General features: G+C 38.3%; 1 protein-coding gene across 1 annotated transcript; it reads left to right on the plus strand.

The window, feature by feature from the left end:
- The first annotated feature begins 10,158 nt into the window (after positions 1-10,158).
- Spic (Spi-C transcription factor) lies at positions 10,159-25,647 on the plus strand. Its single transcript, XM_046429515.2, has 6 exons — positions 10,159-10,267; positions 12,107-12,133; positions 13,154-13,247; positions 14,410-14,522; positions 16,899-17,007; positions 20,308-25,647. The coding sequence occupies exons 2-6, from the start codon at positions 12,131-12,133 to the stop codon at positions 20,733-20,735; spliced, it is 747 nt and encodes a 248-aa protein (XP_046285471.1). The 5' UTR covers positions 10,159-10,267; positions 12,107-12,130; the 3' UTR covers positions 20,736-25,647.
- Positions 25,648-27,925: the final 2,278 nt, after the last annotated feature.

The raw sequence follows: 27,925 nt of genomic DNA on the forward strand, positions 1-27,925 counted from the left end.
GAATTTAAACTAGAACTACTTGCCGATGACATGATCCTATACCTAGCAGACCCAAAAAATTCAACCAAGAAACTTCTAGAACTAGTAAATGAATTCAGCAAAGTGGCAGGATATAAAATCAATACAAATAAATCAAAGGCATTCCTGTATATCAGTGACAAATTCTCTGAAATGGAAATGAAGTCAATTACTCCATTCACAATATCCTAAAAAAAAATAAAATATCTGGGAATCAACCTAACAAAAGAGGTGAAAGATTTATACAATGAAAACTACAGAACCCTGAAGAAAGAAATAGAAGAAGACCTTAGAAGATGGAAGGATTTACCTTGCTCATGGATTGGTAGAATTAATATTATTAAGATGGCCATATTACCAAAAGCACTTTACAGATTCAATGCAATCCCCATCAAAATCCCAATGACATTCCTTGCAGAAATAGAAAAAGCAATCATGAAATTCATCTGGAAAAATAAGAGACCCAGAATAGCTAAAGTAATTCTAAGCAGGAAGAGTGAAATTGGTGGTATCGTGATTCCAGATTTTAAACTATACTATAGAGCAATAGTAACAAAAACAGCATGGTACTGGCACCAAAACAGGCTGGTAGACCAATGGTACAAAATAGAGGACACAGAGACAAATCCACAAAATTACAACTACCTTATATTAGACAAAGGTGCTAAAACCATGCAATGGAGAAAGGATAGCATCTTCAACAAATGGTGCTGGGAGAACTGGAAATCCATATGCAACAAAATGAATATGAATCCCTTTCTCTCACCATGCACAAAAGTCAACTCAAAATGGATCAAGGAGCTAGGAATCAGACCAGAGACTCTGCATCTAATAGAAGATAAAGTTGGCTCTAATCTCCATCACATGGGGGCAGGCCCCAAATTTCTTAATAAGACACCTATAGCACAAGAGTTAAAACCAAGAATCAACAAATGGGACGAATTAAAACTAAAAAGTTTTTTCTCAGCAAGAGAAATAATGTGAGGTGAATAGGGAGCCTACATCCTGGGAACAAATTTTTACCCCTCAAACATCAGATAGAGCTCTAATCTCTAGAGTATACAAAGAACTCAAAAAGTTAAACAACAAAAAAGCAAATAACCCAGTCAACAAATGGGCCAAGGACTTGAACAGAAACTTCTCAGAAGAGGATATACAATCAATCAACAAATACATGAAAAAATGCTCACCATCTCTAGCAGTCAGAGAAATGCAAAGTAAAACTACTCTAAGATACCATCTCACTCCAATAAGAATGGCAGCCATTATGAAGTCAAACAACAATAAGTGCTGGCGAAGATGCGGGGGGTGGGGTACACTCATACATTGCTGGTGGGACTGCAAATTTGTGCAGCCAATTTGGAAAGCAGTATGGAGATTCCTTGGAAAGCTGGGAATGGAACCACCATTTGACCCAGCTATTCCCCTTCTTGGACTATACCCAAAAGATCTAAAAAGAGCATACTATAGGGACACAACCACATCAATGTTTATAGCAGCACAATTCACAATAGCTAGAATGTGGAACCAACCTAGATGCCCTTCAATAGATGAATGGATTAAAAAATGTGGCATTTATATACAATGGAATATTACTCAGCACTAAAAAATAACAAGATCATGGCATTTGCAGGCAAATAGATGGCATTAGAGCAGATTATGCTAAGTGAAATTAGCCAATCCCTAAAAAACAAATGCCAAATGTCTTCTCTGATATAAGGGGGATGACTCAAAATGGGATAGGGGAGAAGAGCATGAGAAGAAGACTATCACTAAATAGGGAAGAGAGGTGGGAGGGAAAAAGAGGGAGAAGGGGAGTTGCACGGAAGATGGAAGGAGAACCTCATTGTTATGCAGAATACATATATGATGTTGTAATGAGAAAAAGAAAAAAAAGTGTGTCACATTAGATTGGATAGAGAGAAAGGATGGGAGAGGAGGGGAGGAGTAGGGGGGATAGGAAGGGCAGCAGAATAGAATTGACAATATGATTGACGTATGTACATTCCATGTATGTATTACATGTCAAAATTCATTCTGCTGTTATGTATGACTAAAAAAAATAAATAAATAAACAAAGAATTTAAAAAATTGTGGTGATTCACTCTGTAAATGAAAAATAACTGAGCTCTTTGGTTTCTAGTTAAACAAAATAAGGTAGAGTTGAGTAGAACACAGATGCCTTACCAAACGTGTTTAAGACCAAATGTGTTGGGGCTGGGGCTACAGTTGGTAGAGCGCTTGCCTCCCAAGCACAAGGCCCTGGGTTCAACCCCCAGCACCACAACAACAGCAGCAACAAAGGTGGGGGCACAACAAGAAACATGAGTGTAGAGAGACCATATATTGTCTTCAATTTTGTATTCATTCTGTTCTTTCACATGCACCCCCATAATTTATGATAGATAAGCTAGATAGAATAAGAATACATTGCCAGGCATGGTGCCGCACACCTGTAATCCCGGGGGCTTGGGAGGCTGAGGCAGGAGGATCATGAGTTCAAAGCCAGCCTCAGCAACTTAACTCAGAAAGACCCTGTCTCTAAATTTAAAAAATACAAAAAAAAAAAAGGGCTGGAGATGTGGCTCCGTGGTTGAGCGCCCCTGGATCGACTCTCAAGCACCAAAATATATAATATATATTATTTATTATTACTTGTTTTTGAACTCTTTAAAAATCCTGTCATATTTTAAGTAGTTTTATGGGGTTTAGGGTTTTCTTAACAGCACACTATTCTGTCATTCCTTTTACGTGTACTTTACTCATTTTTACACTTCTGTATTATTCCATTAGGTGAACACACCACAAATTATTTCTTCATTCTCTTGTCAGTATCTATGTATGTATTTGTCCTATGCAAATGTATGTGTTCAGCTATCTGTATATTTCTCTCTCTCTTTTTTTTCCAATTTGTGATTCTCCTGCTTCAGCCTCCCAAGTTGCTGGGATGACAGATGCACACCATCAGGCCCAGCTGACTTGCTCTAGCTAGTTAGCTAGATAAATGGATTTATGGGCTAAGCTTTTCTACTGGCTATTTTCCTAAACAGTTGTCTCCATTTAGACTCTGACCAGTAACCATGAATTTCCAATAAATCATGTCTTCTCCATTTAATTGGTATTATCACACTTCTTAATTTTTGTGAAGCATTAAAACGAAGACTCCTGTCAAAGCTGACAGATTTAGTTCCAGATTGATGGTCTTGTATCAAGGTCATGAAGAACTGACTGTCTACATGGCAGCTCCTGAGCATGCCCACTTTACCAGGTGGGATGCGGCACAATAGCTCATGACCACTGAAACTGCTCAGCGTAGCCCTGCCTGATGAATGCCTGATCCCAGCTGCTGGGGAGACTGAGGAAGGAGGATGGCAATTTTAAGGCCAGCTGTGGAGACTTAGTGAGATTCTGCCTCAAAATGAAAAAAAGGGACTAGGGATGTAGCTCAGAGTTATAATGCTTCTGGATTCAATCTCCATTACCAGCCTCCCTCAAAAAAAAAAAAAAAAGTTCTTCCCTAGTCTGATTTTATTTGATACACACCATAATTTCAACCAATTAACTCTTCAAAATGGGTTTAGCTAATCTACTCTGGGCATTAGATTTTGATAATACATGAATTTATTCTTCTTTTATTTTCAATTAGACTTTTTTTTTTTCAAGAAGCCAACAACAAAAATTGAAATAATTGATGAGGAAAAACAGTTGGCAAATATGCTTTTGTTGTTGTTGTTGGTTGTGGTGATTTTGGGGTGCTGGGAGTCAAACCCAGGATTTCAGGCATACTCAGCAAGCGCTCTACCTCTGAGCTATAACCCCCCACCCCCTACCTTTTCCTTTTCTCTCTCTCTTTTGCCACTAGGAATTGAATTCAGGGATACTTTATCCTGAGCTACATTCCCAGATTCCCTTTAAAAGTTTTTTTGGGGTGATGTATAGGGTATTGAACTCAGGAGCATTCAACCACTGAGCCCCATCCCCAGCCCTATTTTGTGTTTTATTTAGAGACAGGGTCTCACTGAGTTGCTGTTGCTATTGCTGAGGCTGGCTTTGAACTCATGATCCTTCTGTCTCAGCCTCCCAAACTGCTGGGATTACAGCTGTATACCACCACACTCTCTCTTTTTTTTTTTTTTTTTAAGTTTGAGACAGGGTCTCACTCAATTGCCCAGGCTGACCTTGAACTTGATCCTCCTGCCTCAATCTCCCAAGTGGCATGCACCAACACACTAGGCAACTTTGTCTTTTCTAAACTTACCAAAAGCACTCTACAGATTTTAATTAATTAATTTAGTACTGGGGATTGAACCCAGGGGCACTTTACCACTGAGTTAGAACCCCAAGCCCTTTTTATCTTTGGACAAGGCCTTGCTTAATTGCCTAGGGCCTCGCCAATTGCCAAGTTTGGCCTTGAATGTGTGACCCTCCTGCCTCAGCCTCCTATGTTCTACAGATTTTTAAAAAACTATATTTCATTGCTAGTTGCTTAAATACAACATCCAAAACCAGTTACATACAAAGACACTTTGTCTTTCATAATGGATGCCAGGTGGAAGCAGAAAATCTCAACCAGTGGAAGGCACATAGCTGACAGTTGGGGTCCCATGAATCTACCAATTTCATAAATTTCTTTGAATTCAAAGGACTCATACAAGTTTTCTTCTCTACCTCCAGTTAACCAGCTACTTTTTTGTAAGAATGCGATGTTGTTTCTTTACAACATTTTTTTTTTCAAGTTGCCACTCACACATTGCTGGAAAAAAAAAATTTCTAACCAATTGCAACCTATCTTCTTAGTAAATTAGAAAGTGAAAATAGAAATTATGAATCCATTAAGAGAAGGAGAGAATAGTCATTTTCCTCTTCCCCTTCCCAGTCCGATAAATGGTTTAGGTTTAGAAACTTCTGAATCCACAATGACTGAAAGTGGAAAAACATACTTGTCCTTTTTAGATTTAGGATAAAGATGGATAGTAAATGTGGCTGAGGTCTAGCTCATTTCTCCATGACTGGAGTGCAATCAGATCCCCCTAGGTCATTAGAGTCTTTTTCAGGACAAGAGAGCACACGATCAGCCGTGGTTCAAAACACAGGAATAACAAATCACCACTCTTGCCAGGCACTGTGGTGTACGCCTGTAATTCTAGGGGCTAGGGAGGCTGAGGCAGGAGGACCTCGAGTTCAAAGCCAGCCTCAGCAAAAGGAAAGCACGAAGCAACTCAGTGAGACCCTGTCTCTAAATAAAATACAAAATAGGGCTGGGGAGGTGCAACCTGGTTTGGGGGAAAACGGCACCAGCCGTGGAGAGGGAAGACCTGGGTTTGAGTCCTCGCTCTGCCACTCTCAGCCAGGGTGCAAGCCCCAGGTTGTACGTGACCCAAGGCTATTATTTTCACATTGTTTGTTTATTTTGGTACTGGGGCTTGAACCCAGGGGCATTTATCATCAAGCCACATCCCCAGCCCCGCCCCCCCCTTTTTTTTGGTACTGTGGATTAAACTCAGGGGTACTCGACCACTGAGCCACATCCCCAGTTCTTTTTTATATTTTATTTAGAGACAGGGTCTCACTGAGTTGCTTAGCGCCTCACCTTTGCTAAGGCTGGTTTTGAACTCGCGATTCTCCTGTCTCAGCCTCCAAAACTGCTGAGATTACAGGCGTGCACCACTGAACCCGCTCCCCAACCTTATTTATTTATTTATTTATTTATTTATTTTCACTATAGGAACTCGCTAAATTGCTTAGGGCCTCACTAAGTTGCTGAGGCTGACTTTTAACTTGTTATCCTCCTGTCTCGACCTTCTGAGTCTCTGGGATTACAGGAGTGCATCACTAGGTTGGCAAGGCCATTGTTATCAGATTCTTGTTTTCCTTCTGAGTCCATAGATAAGGAGGCAAAGTCAGGTTAAATGATTCAAAGCCCTTGACAAGAGACAAGTAGAACTGGTTTGAAAATCCTCCACCACTACCACTTACTATATTTGTGACATTGGGTACTGTTACTTCATTTTCCTGAGTCTCTGTTTTCCTATCAGTGAAATGGAGTAAATATAAGGTAAGACTTAACCTTGTCAAGCATTTGTTAAGTCAGGAGTGTCCCAAGCATATCACGTGGGTTTACTCAGATAAGTTTCATAGTAACCCAGTAGGTAAGTAAAATCTTTATCCACATTTTATGAAGAGGAAACAGAGATTACTTATTATTTATTCTTATTTATTCGAGTTTGCACAGGAGGTATGTAGCCACAATTAGAACTCAGGGATGAAAATACCACCTCACAGCATTATTGTGAGTTTAAATAACTGATAACATATATAGAAGTAAATACATGGTGAGAATAACACAAAGATGAGAGGTCATAAATGAAATTATTCTACAAGAAAGTTCTTATGTTGTATAAGAAGTGGTTATAATAGTAACTCTAGTAGACTGTGATCAGCTATAGGGATGCAGAGGGTGGGGACAGAGGATATAGCTCAATGGTGGAGCACTTATCTATTATGTGCATAGTTTAATCCCCAGCACCCAAAAAGTAAGTGTGTGTGTGTATGTGTGTGTGTGTAGACACAGAAAAGTTGTACTGATCAAAAGTAAAAATATATGTGATGCAGCTGGACTTCATAGCACACGCCTGTAACCCCAGCAGCTCAGGAGGCTGAGACAGGAGGATTGTGAGTTCAAAGATAGACTCAGCAAAAGTGAGGTTCTAAGCAACTCAGTGAGACCCTGTCTCTAAATAAAATACAAAATCAGGCTGGGGAGGTGGCTCAGTGGTCGAGTGCCCCTGAGTTTGAATTCTAATACCCATAAACAAATAAATAATAAAGGGCTGGGGATGTAGCTCAGTAGTAGAGGATCCCTGGATTCAATCTCTATCCTCCCCCCAAAAGAGGTAGGGATGCACCTCAATAGTAGAGCACTAGTCTAGTATGTGTGACACCCTAGATTCAATCTCAAATACCATTTAAATAATAATATATATCATGTAAACACCAAGGATAAGAAAGTTTCCAAATAGGGAGGATTATTGAAAAGAGAATTTTTATGACAAAAGTCTCAGTTCATTAATTAAAGATAACAGTTCTTAGTATGCATCTAATAAAAGAGTTTAAAAAAACATGAAAACAAAAAAAAATGGATAGAACTAAAGAAGAAAATAGAAAAATTCCATTATTACAGTTAGAGATTAGCCTTTCAGAAATTGACAGAACTTGTATATACATACAAAATTGGTAAGAAGCCCCATGGGGTGGTGTACACCTGTAATCCCAGTAACTCAGGAAGCTTAGACAGGAGGATCCCAGGTTCCAGGTTAGCCTCAGCAATTTAGCAAGACCCTGTCTCAAAACAAAATATAAAAAAGAACTGAGGATATAGTTCAGTGGTAGAGCACTCGTCGGTTAAATCCCAGCAGGAAACAAAACAAATCAATAAAGACATGGAGGATTTGAGTAATATTAATGACCAAATGGATCTAAATTTATAGTTATCAGAAAATACACAAAACAGCTGCAAAGTACACATGTTTTCTAGTGCAAAGAGAATATCCATTCAAGATAGATTCCATGTTGGACTACAAAAATAAAAGTGTCAATAAATTTCAAAGTATAATTTTTTATAAGTAATTTTTTAATATTTATTTTTTAGTTTTAAGTGGACACACTATCTTTATTTTACATTTATGTGGTACTGAGGATTGAACTCAGTGCCTCAAGCATGCTAGGCGAGCACTCTACCACTGAGCCACAACCCCAGCCCATGAGTAATAATTAATGAGGTGGTTTGGTTATTTGTTTCATATTCTGTGGATTTTCTGCATTCTCTTATGCTAACATGAGGCATTTCTTTTTTCTTTTTCTTTTTTTTTTTTTTTTTTTTTTTGGTGGTGGTGCTGGAGATTGAACCCAGGGCCTTATGATGCTAGGCAAGCCCTCTACCAACTGAGCTATATCCCCAGCCCAACATGAGGCATTTTCTTCCAAGTCTGCAAACAATTATTATTCGCTTATTAGGCTTTCAGATATCTTGCCAAGATTAAGACAGAGTTCTTCAATCCCCTACCCAACTGAGTTACTTAAACAGAAATGGCAAGGAATAATAAGAGCTTGAATTTAGTCTCCCTATTCTGCTTTTTGCATTTTATTTGGAGATAGGATCATATTAAGGTGCTTAAATCCTCTCTAGAATGCTGAGGCTGGCCTTGAACTTGAGATCCTCCTGTCTTAGAATCTGGAGCTGCTAGGATTACAGGCGTGTGTTTACCGGATTACAGGCGTGTGATTACCGGATTACAGGCTTGTGTTACCACGCATGGATAGTGTGCTTATTTTTTTAAATATATATGTATTGATTTATTTTTAGTTTTAGGTGAACACAACATCTTTATTTTTATGTGGTGCTGAGGATCGAACCAAGTGCCTCATGCATGCTAGGTGAGCATTCTGCCACTGAGCCACAACTCCAGCTCCTGGAGTCATTTCTTATCACTAGAATTTATTTAGGTTATGGCTCCTGGACGCAGGACAATGCCTAGCAGAATAGAGTGCTTGGAGATCTATCATTATTGAATGATGAATCAAATGAAATAAAAAGGGTGTAGACACCAAAACTGGTAGAGACTGAAAAAAAATACAACCTTAGCCATTGGAGTTTTATATTTGTTGCTATAATATTTGCACTTCAGAAGAGGGGCTTTGGGTTTATATTTGCATAACAAATTGGCTCAAAAAAATAATTGACCTAGAACAACAGTCTCATATCAGAGTTGAGCTCTAATTGAAACAACACAAAGCACAAAATCACTGGCCGCTTTGAAATCACACACCCACCTCTTTCTCCCCGCCCACAAGGTTTACCAAAAACTCTTGGGCGGTTCCCCCCCTGGCTAAATGTTGACGGCTATTTAAATGGCCAATTGCCATTTAGGTGAGAGTGCTGCTTGCTTGGTTTCAGAAGAGAAGAAGGTGACTTTCACCTTGTGCAACTAGATGCTACACAGGTAACGTAAAATGGGCATTGGGGTACTGGGGTACTGGGGATGAAGTGGAAGGAACACCCCTTAATTTTCTATCAGAGCCACAGGAGCCACCCCAAGTAAAACTTCAGACTAAGAGCCCAGCTGGGTGCGGTGGCGCACATCAGTAATTCCAGAGGTTCAGGAGACTAAGGCAGGAGGATAGCAAGTTCAAAACCAGCCTCAGCAATGGTGAGGCGCTGAGCAACTCAATGAGGTCCTGTCTCTAATAAATTACAAAATTGTAGCTCAGTGGTTGAGTGCCCCTGAATTCAATCCTTGATACTAACCCCTACTCCCCCTCCAAAAAAAAAAAAAAACAACAAAATTTAAGACTAAGATAACTGAATTTAGCTGGGATTACAAGCCTGCATCCCTATGCACCGCTCTGTTTCTTCCTCTTAAATGAAAAGTGGGAAATAAGGCTAACACTGAAGGGCCTAGAACACCAGGGGTATAGCTCTAAACCCTTAAGTCAGGCTATCGGTGCCCGTAGGTGTGTGCAACCTGGTTTAGAGAGAAGCAGATCGATTGGGGGAGGCCAGAGTGCCAGCTTTCACAGTTCAGGAAGGAAAGATAGTATAGAGTCTAGAAATGGAAGAGAAGATAAATTTATCCGGGCCTGGTGGTACATGCCTGTAACCCCAGTGACTCCAGAGACTGAGGCAGAATCTCGAGTTGGAAGCCAGCCTCAACAATTTAGTGAGGCCTTCAGCAATTTATGAAGTCCCCGTCTCAAAATAAAAGATAAAAAGGGCTGGGGATGTGGCTCAGTGGTTAACTGCCCCTGGGTTCACCCTGATACAAAAAAAGAAAAAAAAAAAGAAGAAAGAAAGAAAGAAATTTTAAAAGGTGAGAAAAAGAAGAAAGATAGACAAGAGATGTATTGGTCAGAGGTATCTGATTGGGCCTCCGGCAATCAACTTCCCCTATGCAAGTCACAGAATTGCATAGGGTTCTGGTGGACTTGTTTATGGTTGGTTGTATTGCTTTTGGCCGAGAAGATGCAAACTGTTATGTGCCTCTTCAAAATAATAGCCCCTGGTTTCTGTCTACTAGACATAGCATAAAATAGAAATTATGAAGGCACTGTGTCTTTTAAAAAAAATCCCCTTTTGTAGCACTTCCTTAAAAACAGCTATTTAATGCAACTCGCCAGCGTGTTCTTGATAGTGATGTCTTGACAATTGTGATATTAATGGCACATCTTTATAAAGGGTTGAAGCGTCTTCCTGGTAAGTACTCAGCTTGTGTTTTTCAAGATACCTTGTAAGAACTGTTCAGTTTTCTCCTTTGGGTGAATGAGTGTTTCTCAGGCTTTTGTCCTATTGTCCTCCTATTAAGTTGCAAGATATATTAAGTCACAGAAGCGGTCAATAATGTTTTCAAGGTTTTTTCCCCTTCCCTTTGGGTTTGTTACTTTTAAGAGTTGTGATAATTTTCTGGAGTATTTTAGTGTAAGACAGCAGGTTTATTTAATTATATAATTCAAAATACAACATTCAGTGCTTCAGTGCTTATGAGTCAAGGAATTATTAACTGAAAGTCACTGATGCAGCTTTTAAAAATTATCCACTACTGATAATATTCATTAAAGATCATAGTTCAAGCAGTGATTTATGGATTTTTTTCTAACTTCTTTTAACTGACTTGAGACAGTGATTTTAAAAAGCTAAATTGAATTTGATTTGATTTTTGTGGTTCTAAGGATCGAACCCAGGGCTTCACACGTGTTAGGCAAGCACTCTATCCCTGAACTACATCCCCAGCCAATAGAATAGAATGTTATTGTTTGACAGATTGTATATTTGGATATGTGTAATATTGACAATAGATTACATCTCCTAATTTACAATGTCTTGTTGTATTAGTATTTAATATGAAAGAGTAAGTTCATTGTATTTGCAGGATAAATGTAGGAACTTGTATGAACAGTTGCTGGATTTGTTCACTGAAATGATAGGCAGTATTGGGCCCACTACATTTATTATGTTTCTTAGGTGGGTTGGTTTGTGCCATTCTGTAGAAAGTTGAGTTAAAAAGCATTTTAAGCATTGGTTGGTGTGATAATTGTCTATTGAAAGCAAAACCTAATTCATTTAAAGAAATAAGGCAATAGATAATGTAAAATAACCTAGGATTCAAGAGATTCTGTGAATTGGCTGCATTGGTTAAATTTTATTTGTAATGTAAATCCATTTGTCATGAAAAAAAGAGAAGTCTTGTGAGATTCTCAGAAGGCAAAAAGGGTTTTTAAAAGTCCACTATCATAAAGGAGGGCTATGCTAAGAAATAGGATTTCGATTGTCAAAACTTTTAAATACTCAAAATGTTTAAAAAGATTTTGAAGTACTTGAAATTCCTAAACTATATCCCTGAGTTATTTCTATATTATCAGTGAAACAGTGTGGAAAATTAGCCTTTATTTTTTTAACGTTGAATATTTTTTTTAGGTTTTTTTTTTTTTTAGTTGTTCATGGACACAATACCTTTATTTATTTTCCCTCCTGCAAGAGGGAACCCAAGGCCTCAAATGTGCTAGGCAAGCACTCTACTACTGAGCTATTAACTCTTTTTTTTTTTTTTTTTTGGTATCAGGGATTGAACTCAGGGGCACTTGACCACTGAACTACATCCCCAGCCCTATTTTGTATTTTATTTAGAGACAGGGTCTCACTGAGATGCTTAGCACCTTGCTTTTGCTGAGGCTTGCTTTGAACTCACAATCCTCCTGCCTCAGCCTTCAGCTATTTTCATATTTTAAAAGTTGTAAAGAGGGCTGGGGATGTGGCTCAAGCGGTAGTGCGCTCGCCTGGCATACGTGCGGCCTGGGTTCGATCCTCAGCACCACATACAAATAAAGATGTTGTGTCCGCCGAAAACTAAAAAATAAATATTAAAAAAAAAAAGTTGTAATGATAGAAGAGTAATAGAAATATTTGTAGGAAATTCTCAAAGAAAATTCAGATGGTATTTTGGTTTATATGACATTTTCAGAAAATATTTTTAAATAAGATTTTTAAATTCAGAATCAAATTATAAATGCTTAATTTTTAATATTTAACTTTTTTCAGAATTGCCACTTAATTAATGAAGCCATGGTAAGTTGACATTTTAAATCTTTATTCTCCATTTTAAAAACAAAATATTTGGATCAAATTAAGCAATTTGAAGTCTTGGAGACATACTTTAGAAATTAACATGATTTTCAAGTAATGATTCACGATTCTGTTCCACTAAACATGTTTTCTTGACCTCTTTTTTTGCCTTTATTCTTTCCTTTCTTTCTAAATTTTATTTTGTTGACCTCTTTTCCTAAATCAGCTTCCTCAAGTCTGATTCCTTGTTAAATTTTTATAAGAATGCTAAATATTATATTCTAGGATTAATACTTTTCTCTAAATACTATACTTTAGAGAAGTAGCTCTCACCTGGTATTGACTTTGTCCTCAAGGGCACATTTGGAGATAAAAGACAGTGTTTTTGTTTTTACTGAGGATTGAATCAGGGATGTTCTACCACTGATCTTGTATACCTAACCCTTTTATTTATTTATTTTATTATTATTATTATTATTATTATTATTATTAGGTACCAGGGATTGAACCTATAGGCGCTTAACCACTGAGCCATATCCCCAGCCCTTTTTTGTATTTTATTTAGGAACAGGGTCTCACTGAGTTGCTTAGGGCCTCACTGACTAGCTGAGGTTGGCTTTGAACTCATGATCCTCCAGCCTTAGCCTCCCGAGCTGCTGGGATTACAGGCGTGAGTCACTGCACTCGGCCCTTTATTTTTTTGATAGAGGGTTTTGCTAAATTCCTTAGGGTCTTGCTGAATTGCTGAGGCTGGCCTGAAACCTGCGATCATCCTGCTCCGAGTCACTGAGATTGCAGGTTTTCACCACCACATGTGACTGAGATGGTTTTGATTGCCACTGGCATCCAGTGCATAGAGAGGGACACATGCTTCTAAACATCCTCTGCACAGGACAGGCCCCCCACAACAAAGACAGCCAAGTCCAAATATCAATAATGTAGAGGCTGAAAATACTATTTTGTATCAGGAAAATTAACTTCATGGGTAATTTCAACTCCAACATTCTGCCATCGTTCCAACAGACTTCTGTTGAACAAGACAAGCTAGGTCAAGCCTTTGAAGACGCTATCGAAGTACTAAGGCATCATTCAACGGGAGATCTTCAACACTCCCCAGGTAAAGATAAGTACTTACTCTCTTCGGCTGGTAGGTCACGTGGCTGGTTGGTCACATACATATGTAAGAATAAGAATAATGATCAGGGGCTGAGGGTTAGGGGGTACATCAGTGGTACAGCACTTACCTAGCATATACGAGGCCTTGAATATGAGCTACAGCATCACAAAAACCAACAAAAACAGCCCGGAAATGTTGATGACGACAATAATGATTTTGCACTGCTAAAGATCAAACCCAGGGCCTCCCACAAACTGGGAAAGTGCTCTACTACTGAACTGTGCCCACAACCGGGGAACACAATTTTCATCTAAAGCACCTAGGATTAATTTTAATGAATGCAAAACATATACAGGGTTATTTAGGCTAACTAAATTTCAAGTCTCACATACAAAAATGAAGAGATAGAGAATGACATTCACATAAGAATACAAATACATAAAATGATTTATTTTTAAGAATGACTGGTGTATTATAATTTCTTTTACTGAGAAGGCCAGATGGGGGCCTCTGAGCCACTGAGCTACATCTCCAGTTCTGAGGCAATCCTCCTGCCTTAGCCTTCCTAGTCACTAAGATGACAGGCATGCACCACTGTGCCAGGCTCAAACTTTAAAAAATTTAAAGAAACTTAGGATGTAGCTCAGTGGTAGAACACTGCAAAAATACACAAAAAAGAATGTCTAGTTGGGACTTATTTGTCTAATTGACATTTTAATTACTCAGGAAAGACTTTTTAATTGTTCTAATTTATCTCACACACCTTTCACCCACCCAACAGATAGTCTATTTGGAAAAAGATGTATTCCCCCCCCCCTCACATTTTCTACAGACTATCTAGTCTAAATAAGATGCAGATAGGTTGCTTGTTGGGTTTATCCAGGGTATTTCAAGAGATTTCCAAGATAAAAGAAATTATGGTGTCTCAGGCTACGTGGAACATTGCTCTAAAAAGGGAAATGGATTGTATTAGAAAATATAATTCTTGCATAATGGAATAAACACCATAGGGAAAGTACAAAGTGGTAAGAAAACAGGAGACAGTAATTGAATATGTAAGCACATGTGTATGCTTTGACTGCCTATATCTACATATACATAAATATAAATACAAATAAATATATGTGTAAATTTTGACTTTCTGTTTCTATTTTTAACTTAGATTACAAAAATTACCTGACTTTCATTAACCATTGTCCTCACATCAGAGGAAATTCCAGCTACTATGGAGTGTGTCCTACAGAGGAACCCATCTATAATTGGAGAACTGTGATAGTGAGTATCTTTATCAAGTGATCACATTACCAAGAAGCAGAGAGGATTAAGCTCAGCTCACTATATAGAAACCCCCAAAGGCACGCCCTCGATGACATACTTTCTCTAGCCCCACCCAAGTGATTCTAATCAGGAGAGTAATGCACTGATTAGGTTAAGTTATCATAAACCAATCATTTCACCTCTAAAACCTTTCTGCATTGTCTCACACATGAGCTTTTAGGAGACACATATCCAACCATAACAGAGATGAAAATACTAAGGGCCATCAGTTGTGATCTGAACTTGACAGTCAACGTGGAGGATCAGCCCCAATGCTGTTAAGAAGGAAGCTACTCTTTGTCATTACTCTTTACTTAGTTCGAATGGACTTCTGTAAAGAGGAGGTGTTTTTAGAGTTCTCATATCACTGATTCTCCTTCATCCATCTGGAGAATTGCAAAGACATCTGGTTCCTTTAAAAGACAGGACCAAGACCCAAACTTCCTCTTCTTTTTTTTTTTTTTTTTTTTTGTGGATACTGGGAATTGAATGCAAGGGTGCTTTATCACTGAGCCACATCACCAGCCCTTTTTAAAATGTTTTATTTCGAGACAGAGTCTCCCTGAGTTGCTCAGGCCTTGCTAATTGCTGAGGGTGGCCTCAAACTGGTGATCCTCTTGCTTCAAACTCTTGAGCAGCAGAGATTACAGGCGTGCACGACCGTGCCTAGGCTTCTTTTTCTTTTTTATGTTGAGACAGGGTCTTGATAAACCGCTTAGGGCTTCACAAAATTGATGAGGCTGGTCTTGAACTCAGCTGCTATGATTACAGGCATGCGATACGCCACCACGCTGGGCTCAACGTTCTCCTTCTGGCTTTTCCTACAATCTTGTATGAACTTGCTCTTGCTCTGTTTGCTTTCTTGAGCTAGCTACATGTATTGGACCAATTCAATTATATTTTAGTAACCCGCCCCCCCAAAGGGAGATGTCCCCAGTATCTTTCCATTTGTGGTACATTTTTTTTGTGTGTGTGTGGTATTTGTGTGTGTCACTGGGGATTGAATCCAGGGTACTCTACCACTGAGCTACATTCCCAGTTCTTTAAAAAAAGAAAATTAAATTTTGAGACAGGTTCTTCCTAAGTTTTCCAGACTGGCCTCCTACTTGCAATTCTCTGGCCTCAGACTCCTGAGTGGCCAGAATCATGAGTGTATGTAGCATGTCCTGCTATTCTCTTCCATTGTTTTCTTCATGCAGCTGTTTTATCCAGCAGTCTTAATAAAGGTGGGGTCTAAAGGTAAAATCTTTTTTTTTTTTCTTCAATCATTACCTTCAACTATGGTATGTCCAACATCCCTTTTCTGTCCCTATAAATTGCTCTGTAGGACATTTCCATAGGACATTTAACCTTTGCTAATTTAACCTTTTCTGTTTCCACTTAAGGTTGCCAGCCAAAATGTAGAATGCCCAATATTTTTACTTACTAAATCTGGCCATCCTGCTTCCAGCTCAACTCCAAACCCCTAGCATACGCTGAACAGCCACCAGTGGTTAGGGACACCTTGTCTCCTGAGCAGCCTCTTGTGTGGGGTTTGGTAAAATGGGAGCTTGGGCTACTTCCTCCTGTCTCTTCTCTTGAATCCACCTTCCCTAGGCTGCCATCTTTATCCTCCTGTTGCCCAGATGGGCAGCCAACATCTTCCTGCCAGGTGTGGTAGCACGCATCTATAATCTCAGCAACTCTGAAGGCTGAGACAGGAGAATTACAAGTTAGAGGTCAGTCTCAGCAACTTAGTGAGACCCTGTCTCAAAACAACAGCAACAACAACAACAACAAATTAAAGGGCTGGAGATGTGGCTCAGTGGTGAAGCAGGATTGGGTTCAATCCTCAACCATCTTCCTTTTTAATATTTAACCATCTTAATTTTTTATATTTAAAACATTTAAAAAATTTTTTTAGTTGTAGATGGACACAATACCTTTATTTTATTTCTTTATTTATATGTGGAACTGAGGATCAAACCCAGTGCCTCACACATGTTAGGCAAGCGCTCTGCCACTGAGCCCCAGCCCCAGCCCTTATTATTTTTGATCTTTCTCATTGGGCATCCTGAGAGGGAAGGAATGAAACAATCCCCTCTCTTTCTCACAGGGAGAGAGGACATGGAACTCTCCTGGTGAAGCCAAAGACTAAGCTCCATCTCTTGGTCCTCTCTTTATATTGGTTTGATGTTATTCTTTAGTGGGCGCTATCTGGCTGCCATTAGGGACAGCAGCTTTTAGAATTTGGGAGATTCTTAGCATTCTTTTTGCTCTTAGCTTTTGATGTTAGCCACCAATTGGGGGCCACAGGAGAACTTCCCACTAACATTCTGTGTATTATTTACACAGAACAGTGCTGCAGACTTCTATCATGAAGGTAATATTCATCAACCTCTGCAGAATATAACTGGAAATCAGTTGGCAGAACCTGTTGTCTTCCAGCAAAAGGGAGTGAAAGGTAAATTGATAACCACACCTTCCATAGGCACAGTAACCACGTCATCCTCATAACAGGTTTAAAGAGATTTCTGTATCTGTGTTTGAAATTGTATTTACAAAATATTCCCTTATAGCCAGCCTGTACACTCTGTACTTGGAAAATTGAGGTGGGAGGATGGATTGAGTCCAGAAGTTTGAAACCAGCCTGGGCAACATAAGGAAACTTCATGTCATAAAAAAATAAAAGGAAAAATTATCTCATTACAATAGTGATGATTTAACTCTCCCGAGTTGCTGGGATTATAGGTGTATGTCACTGTGCACATGCAATTTTTAAAATTATACATTATATTACTGATTGATTGGTTGATAACAGGGATTGAGCCCAGGAGCACTTAACCACTGAACCACATCCCTAGCCCTTTTATTTGGAGACAGGGTCTCACAAAATTGCTTGGGACCTCCCTAAATTGCTGAGGCTGGCCTTGAATTTGTGATCCTCCTGCCTCAGCCTCCTGAGTTGCTGGGATTACAGGCATGCACCACCACGCCCGGCCAAAATTATACACTATTTTAAATGAACATACAAGGGATTGAACCCAGGGCCTCACACATGCTAGAAAGTGCACTAACACTAACATATATCCTTTTTAAATTTAATTTTGAGATAGGGTCCAGCTAAATTGCCTGGGTTTTGTTGTCCTTGTTGTTTTTGTCTGTACCAGGGATTTAACCCAGAGGCACTTAACCACTTAACGCCCTTTTAAAAATATTTTATATTGAGACAGTCTCATTAAGTTATTTAGGGCCTCACTAAATTGCTGAGGCTAGTTTTGAACTCATGATCTTCCTGCCTAAGCCTCCTGAATTCTGAGATTACAGGTATGTACCACCACGCTTAGCTTAAAAGAATACATATTTTGGACTGGGATTGTGGCTCAGTAGTAGAGTGCTTGCCTAGCAAGTGTGAGGCACTGGGTTCAATTCTCAGCACCACATACAAACAAGTGAATAAAATAAAGATCCATCAACAACTAAAAAAATGTTGAAAGAATACATATTTTTAAAATTGTACAGTAGTATACTATACCCTAGAATCGTAAAATTCTAAATATACATTAATACTCTAATCCAGCAAGGAATTACATATAAAATTAAACAAAATCAAACACTAGGGAGTGAAACCAGTATTTTTTGTGTCGTGGAGTTGTGCCCTTAGGGAATACATCACCTACCGTTTTCTGTTTTTAGATTTTAGTCTTCCATTTGAAATAGGGACACATTTGAAATGTGATGAAATATAAAGTATTTTGGGTCTTTGTTCTAAGAAGGAAAATTAGTAGACCCATAAAGTAGAACATATATAATTGTTAAAAGGCTTGAAGGCATTCTGCATGTATTGATACAGAAAAATACTGTAAAATACATTTTAATTATTTTAATTCCATAATTCAAAAGTAATACTGACTCTTAAATTTTTGTAATTGGAACTATTCACAAGTATGTAAAGAATAAGTATTCATTCTCTTCTCAGGTTATACCCAAAGTAATTCACCATGCTCACCTATTTGGTATTTAATCTACCAAATAGAATTTTTAGTTTCAGTTCATACTTTTGATCATTTTTATTTTAAAAAATATTTTTGTACTGGGGATTGGACTCAGGAGCATTTAACTACTGAACCAAATCCCCAGTCCTTTTTATTTTTTATTTTGAGACAAGGTCTCATTAAGTTGCTTAGGATCTCCCTAAATTGCTGAGGTTGGCTTTGAACTTTCGACCCTCCTTCCTCAGGGTCCAGAGTCACTAGGAATACAGGTGTGTGTCACCATGCCTGGCTTCTACCCCCCTTTCTTAAGGAATAAAAATTTATACATTTTTCAAAAATTGAGAACAAATTTTAGAAGATAATGATCTCTTAAGACCAACAAGATAACTGGATAAGAGACAGAAGAGTTTTACTTAGTGCTGTGACTTTAATTCATGATGTGTTTTTGGTAAGTCCCTTGCATTTCTCAATTCACCAATTCAAAATAATATAATGCAAATGATAATCTCTGTGAAAGGTTTGTGGCTTTGGGATGAGTGATGACTGATGCAAGAATTTTACTCCCCAGAGACTGATTAAAGGAGTTTGGGAATCAAGTATTCTATGTTCGCAAGGGAAAAATGGAATTTGTTCATGGATTTTTTTCAACAACTGATGGATCTGTGGGAGCCTTATAGTTACAGGCTAATTCATAAGTCACAAAACAAGCTATGGCTTTTGTTTTCCTGAGTTTTCTATTAGGCCAAAGAATTCTTATCAGCTGGAAAACAAAAAAATAGAAATTCTCTCAAATTTTCCTGCCAAGTTCTTTTGAAATATAAATGGCTGCCTTCACGAAAGGGTGCAAAACTTTGGTACCATTTTATTTCATGGCAATAGAAAAATCAAAATCCCTTTTGTCATTGCTCTTGAATAATGGCATACATATATATATATATATATATATATATATATATATATATATATATATTTGCATTTCTACTCCTGTATGTATTTTGTTTTTGTTTTTGTACTGGGGATGGAACCCATGGGTACTCTACCACTGAGCCAAATCCCCAGCCCTTTTTATTTTTTATTTTGTGACAGGGTCTCACTATTGCTTAGGCTGGCTTTGAATTTTCAATTCTCCTGCCTCAGCCTCTGGAGCTGCTCGGATTATAGGCATGTACCACTGCACCTGGCTCTATTTGTATTTTTCAAGTCATTGTGCCACTAAATCCAGAGTTGGCATCCTGGCCTAAGTTGTTATGAATAATTCCCTTAATATCACTTTTTATTTGCATCCTGTTTTCCATGTTACAAAGTGCATTTACATCCTTTAATTCATTTGAATAAGGATTCCTTCAAAATGTCATGCTTTCTAGAAAAGGCCCTTGAGACATCTCTTTAAAAATACTGAACTTTGCTTTCCATTTCGCTCAGCTTTGTTCTCTAGAAAGCTTAAGATACGACATAAAATGAGAAGTCAGGATGTAACTGAGAAGAAAGACCACATAACAAATGGAGCTCCCAAGTAAAGAGGCTCCGGGATTCCCTGTTCCAGCAAAAGACAGTGCAAATCTTTGGACAAGTTCCACCACAAGAGAAGGTCCAGTTGCAACCTCAGTAGGCCAAATAGGTCTTTGACTTTTAAGTTCTACAAAATTAAGCCATAAATGCATTTCTAGGAGGGTAGGAGGAGGAAAACCAGTGCCAAGTCAGCTTTTAATGCTGTTGTTACTCCACAAATCCTTCTGAGGAGGTTCTGATGTTGTTTCTCTCCCTTGCAGGCAGAAAGAAGCTCAGGCTGTTTGAATACCTTCATGAGTCCCTGTGCGATCCTGAGATGGCCTCCTGTATTCAGTGGGTAGATAAAACCAAAGGCATCTTTCAGTTTGTATCCAAAAACAAAGAAAAACTTGCTGAACTTTGGGGGAAAAAAAAAGGCAATCGGAAGACCATGACTTACCAGAAAATGGCCAGAGCCCTGAGGAATTACGGAAGAACTGGGGAAATCACCAAAATCCGAAGAAAGCTTACCTACCAGTTCAGTGAGGCTGTTCTCCAAAGACTCTCTCCACCTCATTTCTTGGGTAAAGAAATTTTCCAGTCACAGCCTGTTCAACCTGATCAAGAATATCTCAGTTTAAGTAACTGGAATGCCAATCACAACTATGCCTATACCAATTACCATGAGCTAAATTACGTTGATTGCTAAACATTCTCTCTCATTTCCCCATTGCCTGGCATCAGAAAACCCTAGAAGCTTCAGGATTTCTCTCTGAAAGCAGTTGGTCCTCCATACCCACAGGTTCCACATCCATGGACTCAACCAACCACGGATGGAAAATATTTGAAAAAATGAATGTTTCTGTACTTTACATGTCCGAGCTTATTTTCTTGTTATTTTCTCCCAAATGATACGGTAAGAACTATTTAGATAACATTTGTTTTATATTGGTATTATAAGTAATCTAGAGATGATTTGAAGTATTTTAGTGGATGTTCTGTAATGCCAGATTCGTGGGACCCCCAATTGACCTCCAGGAGCCGAATCCGATGTAATCACACAAGAGTTGAGCCTGGACTCACAACTGTTCCCGACGCAGGGGTCCCAGGGAGTCCCTGTCTTTTTTTTTTTTTTTAAAGACAGAGAGATGATGTGTTTTTTTAATATTTATTTTTTAGTTTTCGTTGGACACAACATCTTTATTTTATTTTTATGTGGTGCTGAGAATTGAACCCAGAGCCCCGAGCATGCCAGGTGAGCGCGCTACTGCTTGAGCCACATCCCCAGCTTCCTGTTCCTTTGTTTAGTGAGATTTTATAGGTTTGGGGGTCACAACATCACATAGCAAATCATTCCATTCTGCGGGAAAATCAAACAGTGACTCTTAACATTGATTAGCACATTCACTGGCGGGAACAAGTTGGGTAGGGGTGATTCGTTAGTGCAAGAGGGGGATTCATTTGAACTGATTGGTTTGAACCATGAGGATGTACGTGCTAAACTACATGGTTTCCCAACACATTATCAACCACCATAAACTACTGGGGGGTCATCTGGCATCCCCAGGTATCTTCCCTGTCTCATGCTGATTGGAGGTTGTTAGGGGGTTGCTATGGGTCCTCATGTAGCCTGAGTCAGGGACACCTGGCGCCCCAGACCTCTCCTGTTATTTACAGACAAACAACTCAGCAGGGTGGGTATGTGCTTAGGAGTGCTCTGTGGGTTTTTCCAAGGACAAGGGTCAAGCCCCCTTCCTTAGGACAGGCCTTGAGGTAGAAGCTGGTTTCTCAAAAATGGAGTCATATCAGTTTCTCAGTTCCTTCCCCATTTTATATAAAGGACTTTTAGAGTCAATTTTGGTATCTGAGGGTCCTAGAACCAATTTCCCCAGAAGTTACAGAGAGAGAGAGAGAGAGAGAGAGAATTATTAACTTCAATTATCCAATTAACATTGCACTGAAAAAAAAAATTTAACTCCTTTTGCTATCTTTTATCAAATAGCATGTAGTCTATACTAACAAGGAAATTTTTCTAAAAAACAACTTTGTTTCAAATGATCAGTTCTGACCTGAAAGTGTCTTTGCTCTCAGCATAATCCATGTACTACTTTCTTCTAGATTATGTCAGTTGTATTGATTTAAGTTATATATAAATTTAAACATTTTCCTAGCAATTAGAGAAATACGAATCAAAACTAAGATTTCATCTCACTCCAGTCAGAATGACAATTATCAAGAACAGAAGCAACAATAAATGTTAGTGAGGGTATAGGGGAAAAGGCACACTCATACATTTTTGTTGGGAATGCAAATTGGTGCAAATATGGAACGCAGTATGGAGATTCCTTAGAAAACTTGGGATGGAACCACAATTTGACCCAGCTATCCCACCGCTTGTTTTATACAATAATTGTTGGGTGTAGTTAGGGAAGAATAGAGGTATTTTGTGTTATACAGGGGAAGTAAAGGGAGGGGAGGGGGTATTGGAATAGGCAGAATATTAGAATGAATTGGACATTATGCGCCTATATGCATATGATTACATGACTGATGTAATCTACATCATGTACAATAAGAAGAATGAGAAGTCATACTCCATTTATATATGATGTATCAAAATGCATTCTGACCTTATATACAAACAGAGATATGATAAATTGTGGTATATTAAAATTGCAATGCAAAAAAAGAGAGGTTATGTATAATGGCATATTTTGGTGTGAACATACTTTATATACAGAGTTATGAAAAATTTTGCTGTGAATGGATAATTATAAATGTAATGCATTCCACGATTGTCATGTATGTAAGAAATAAATAAATAAAAGAAGTATAGGTAATAAAAAAACAACAAAAAATGCATTCTGTTGACATGTATAACTATCTAGAAAAAATCAAAAACATTTTCCTATCAGGTGAAAAAAATCATTCAACAGCTAGGCACAGTGGCACATGCCTGTAATCCCAGTGATCCGGGAGGCTAAGGCAGTTCAAAGTCAGCCTCAGCAAATGATTGAGACCCTTTCTCCAAATAAAATATAAAAAAGAACTGGGGATGTGGCTCATTGGTTAATCCCCCATGGTACCCACCAAAAAAATTCACAAAAAATTGCATATGATACAATGTTTATGCATAACAAAATGCATTCCTAGCTTTAAAACCTTAAGCGTATTGTTCATCTTTTGGATTATAGTAAATCTAATATGTATAAGGTGATATTGTACTTGCATTTTTCTAACAGATATTGAACATTTTTTGATATATCTGTTGGTCATTTATCTTTTTTTTTTTTGGTACCAGGGATTGAACACAGGGTCTTGCTGAGTTGCTTAGGCCCTCACTAAATTGCTGAGGCTGGCTTTGAACTTGAGATCCTCCGTCCGAGCTTCCCAAGCTGCTAGGATTACAGGTGCATGCCACCATACCTGGTTGGGTCATTTGTCTACTGAGAAACATCTATTCAAATCTTTTGCCCTTTTATAAGTAGGGATATTTGTTATCTTGAGCAGTTTGAGTTCCTTGAATATTTTGGGTATTATCTCCTGAATTCATGATTTGCAGATATTTTCTCCCAGCTGGTGCGTTCTCTTCACTGTGTTTCCTTTGCTGTGAAGAGCTTTTTGTTTGATGCAATCCCATGTGTCTGTTTTTGCTTTCATTGCTTATGTTTTGTGAACATATCTGAGCAATTTCCCTCCATGTTCTTTTTAGTCGTTTTATATTCTGGGCCTTAGTTTAAGTCTTTTACCCACTTTGGGTCAATGCTTGTACAAGTGATGAGATAAATGTTCACTTTTGTTCTTTTGTATGTGGATATCCAGTTTTCCCAGCCCCATTTGTTAAAGAGACTATCCATTTCCCATTTTTTTCTTAGCATCTTTGTTCAAAAATCTATTGACCTAATGAATTAAACAGTGCCAAAAAGAAGATATACAAAGTGGCCAACAAATATTTGAAAAAGTGTTCAACATCTTTAGCAATCAGGGAAATGCAAATCAAAACTATACTGAGATTTTTGCCTCATCTCATTTACAATAGCAATCATCAAGATTGTAAATAATAGTTGGGCATGGTGGTGCATGCCTGTAATCTCAGCTACTTAAGGGGCTGAGGCTGGAGGATATCAAGTTAAAGACCACCTTAGTAACTAACTTAGCAAGATCCTGTCTCAAAATCATAACCTTGTAATATATTTTGAAATATGGCAAAAATCAGAAAAGCTGGGGAGGTAGCTCATTGGTAGAGTAGCCCTGGGTTCAATTTCCAATACTACTACTAGTACTGCTACTACAAATAATAATAATAAATGCTGCCAAGAATGTGGGGGGAAAAGAATAACTTATACTCTTTAGGTGGGATTGAAAATTTATACAATCACCTTGCAAATCAATATAGAGGTTCCTCAAAAGACTAGGAATAGAGCCGCCCTAAGACCCAGTTATTGATAAACCTATCCTAATTGCCTCTTAAGATCAGGAGCCATCTTGTCACAAGTTATAAAGGATTCACTTCTGTTTTCTGTAAAATATTAGGATTTCTGTATAGCCTGGCTGTAATTTGATGTTGTAAAACTGCTTGGAATGCCTTCCCGTGCCGTGCCTTGAACTCACCTATGCCCGGCTTTACCTGACCAGATAACAACCATCTCTGAAACTTTAGTGGTGCCTTGTAAATCTTGACCTTCCCTGGCCAGATAATTATCCTCTCTGAGGCTCTCCCATGACCTTGATAAATTCAACCTTCATAAATTCTGATGTCGGGGCCAGCAAAATATGAACTAGCCTTTGTGTTATTCTTGTCAAAATTTTGTTATCTGTAGGTTCTCAAGCCCCCTTTGTGTAACTTTCTGTGCTATAAAGCTGTACTCCTGGAGGGCAGGGGCCTGTCTCTGGTTCCTGTGGTTTTGGGGAGAGACAGCCCAGCCGGTCGAAATAATAAGCTTGTTTTAATCTGATTTTAATTGGAGTCAGTGGTCTTTTCTTTGCATCCTGGCTTAACAGTATACCATTCCTCAATATTTATCCAAAAGAATTAAAGTCTGCATACTGTAGTAGTACATGCATACCCATGTTTATAGCAGTGTAATTCACAATAGTCACATTATGGAACCAAACCTAGGTGCCTGTCAACAGATGCATGGATAAAGATAATGTAGTATATGCACACGATGGAGTTTTACTCAGCTATAAGGAATAAAATTATGTCATTTGTAGAAAAATGGATAGAACTTGAGAACATTATGTTAAGTGAAATAAGCCAGACTTAGAAAGTCAAGAGTCATGTTTTCTCTCATATGTGGAAACTAAAAAGGGAAAACAAAGGGTGAGGGATCTTATGAAATTAGAAGGGAGACCAGTAGAGTAGAGGAAGGGAAAGAGAAAATACTAGAGAATGTAATTTACCAATTATGTTATGTAGCAATGTCACAATAAATGCAACTATTATGTGTAATTGTAATGCATAAATTAAAAAGTTAAAGGAAGGGGCTGGAGATGTGGCTCAAGTGGTAGCAAGCTTGCTTGGCATGTGCAGGGCACTGGGTTTGATCCTCAGCACCACATAAAAATAAAATAAAGATATTGTGTCCACCTAAAACTAAAAAAAAAAAGAAAAAGAAAAAGTTAAAGGAAATCAATTCCCTTTAGATATAAGGGTTTTTTTGTTGGCTTTTTATTCTATTCCTTTGGTTGATATATTGTTTTCTGCTTGTATCATGCTGTTTTGATTATTATAACTTTGTTCTTTGTGGTGGTGGTGGTGGTGGTGATGAAATTGGAAATTGAACCTAGGAGTGCTCTACCACTGAGCTGCATCCAGTTTTTGTTATTGTTGTTGTTGTCATTGTTGTTTTAAATTTTGAAACAGGGACTCACTAAATTGCTGAGGATGGTGTCTTGAACTTACGATAGCCCTGACTCAGCCTCTTGAGTTGCTAGGATTACAGTCATTCTCTAATACAACTAGCTCCCAGCTTTGTTTTTGGTCAGGAATGCTTTGCCTATTCAGGGTCTTTATAATTCCATACAAATTTTAGAATTTCTTCTTCTTTTTTCTCTTCATCCTCTTCTTCTCTTTCACCTTCATCTTTTCTTCTCCTTTTTATTTGGGGGGGGTGTGTGTCCCAGGGATTGAACCTAGGGGTGCTTAACCACTGAGCCACATCCCCATTTAGGGTAATTTTTTATTTTTATTTTTTTAATTTTTAGACAGGGTCTCACTAAGTTGCTTAGAGACTCACTAAGTTGCTGAGGCTGGCCTCAGTCTCTCAAGTTACTGGGATTATAAGTGTGCACCACCACCCAGCTAGAATTCCTTTCTTTCTTTTTTTTTTTTTTTGTATTCTGGTGAACAATTACATTGCCATTTTGACAGGGATTGTAGTTAGTCTGTGGATCAATTTGGGTAGTGCAGACATTTTAGCAATATTCTTTCAACCCATAAACAATGGGATATCTCTACATTTATTTGCATAATATTTGATTTCTTTCATCAGTGTTTTATAATTCTCAGTACCTAGATCTTGTAAATGTAAACAATTGGTTAAATGTATTCCTTTTATTTTTTATGTGTGTTCATGTATGTGTGCTGCTGGGGATTGAAACCAGGGCCTTTTACATGCCAGGCAAGTTCTCTGTCACTGAGCTATATCTCAAGCCCCTGATACTGACATTTATAAGTTGATTTTGAACCCTGCAACTTTGCTGAATTTGTTAATCATTTCTAACCAGCTTTTTTTTTTCTGGAGTATTTAGGACTTTTCTATATATAAGATCATAATAAATACTGCTGATGACATGGGGAAAAGGGAACCCTTATACACTTACTGGTAAGGATGCAAATTAGTATAGCCTTTATGGAAAATAATATGAAGGTTTCTCAAAAAAACTAAAACTAAAACATCCATATGATCTAGTAATCCCACTCCTGGGTACATACACAAAAGAATTGAACTCAGAATGCCAAAGAGACATCTGCACTGCCATGGTTAATAATATTTTGTATATTTCAGAATAGTTAAAAGAGGGTTATGAGTGGGTGTTACCACAAACATGGTAAATATTTAAGGTGATGGATATGCTAATTACCCTAAATTGATCATTATACAGTGTATATATGCATCAAAACACATACTCCAGAAATATATACAATTATTATTTGTCAAGAAAAAATAAAATTTGAGGGGATATCCTGAGTTTGTATTTTCACCCCATTTCCATTCATCGTTTATAACTCCATGGTTCTAAAAAGAGATGATGGTCAAAGAAAAACACCACCTTCTTTAGTGATAACAGTGACAGTTACGTCTCCCATAACCATTTCTTTGCATTTCCCCCTTCCCTTGAGTATACTCAGGGGTCAATGTTTCTTGCTATTCTGAAACAGCCACACAGAGGAGCTATTGCCCTGTTATCTCTTTGGCTCAACCTTGAAACAAGGTTCCTTTTGTCCTCTAAACTAGCCCAGCTGAGACCAGGCTAGAACAGTTGGAAAAGGGGGGGGGGGGGGGGGGGAAGAAAAAGAAGAAAGAAAAGACTGATAAAGACTAGAGACTAGCAATAATAAACTCTAAAGAACCCACATATAAGGCAGTGTGGCTTTTGAAAGCTGTGGCTTATTCTCCACATTCCACAGGAGCCCTAGAAAGAAACCCTTTGCTTTTACTTCCTGCTTGGCAGGGTGACACATGGGCATCCATATTATCAGAAAGCAGGAGAGCTTTCCCGATGACCTGGGCCATCTTCGGGTCAGGCCAAGAGCACCTGTGGCCTGCCCTACTGGATTTGTAGAATCATGTCTCCGGTTTTCATTTGTAGAATCATGTCTCCTGGATTTTCATACACACTAACCTCAAAGCTGGACTCCACATTTACACCTGTTGTCCCACGCAGAGAACATGC

This window comes from Marmota monax, unplaced genomic scaffold, assembly GCF_021218885.2.
Source record: "Marmota monax isolate L192 unplaced genomic scaffold, Marmota_monax_Labrador192_F-V1.1 WCK01_AAM20220418_F8-fsc00051, whole genome shotgun sequence".
Classification (NCBI taxonomy): Eukaryota; Metazoa; Chordata; class Mammalia; order Rodentia; family Sciuridae; genus Marmota; species Marmota monax.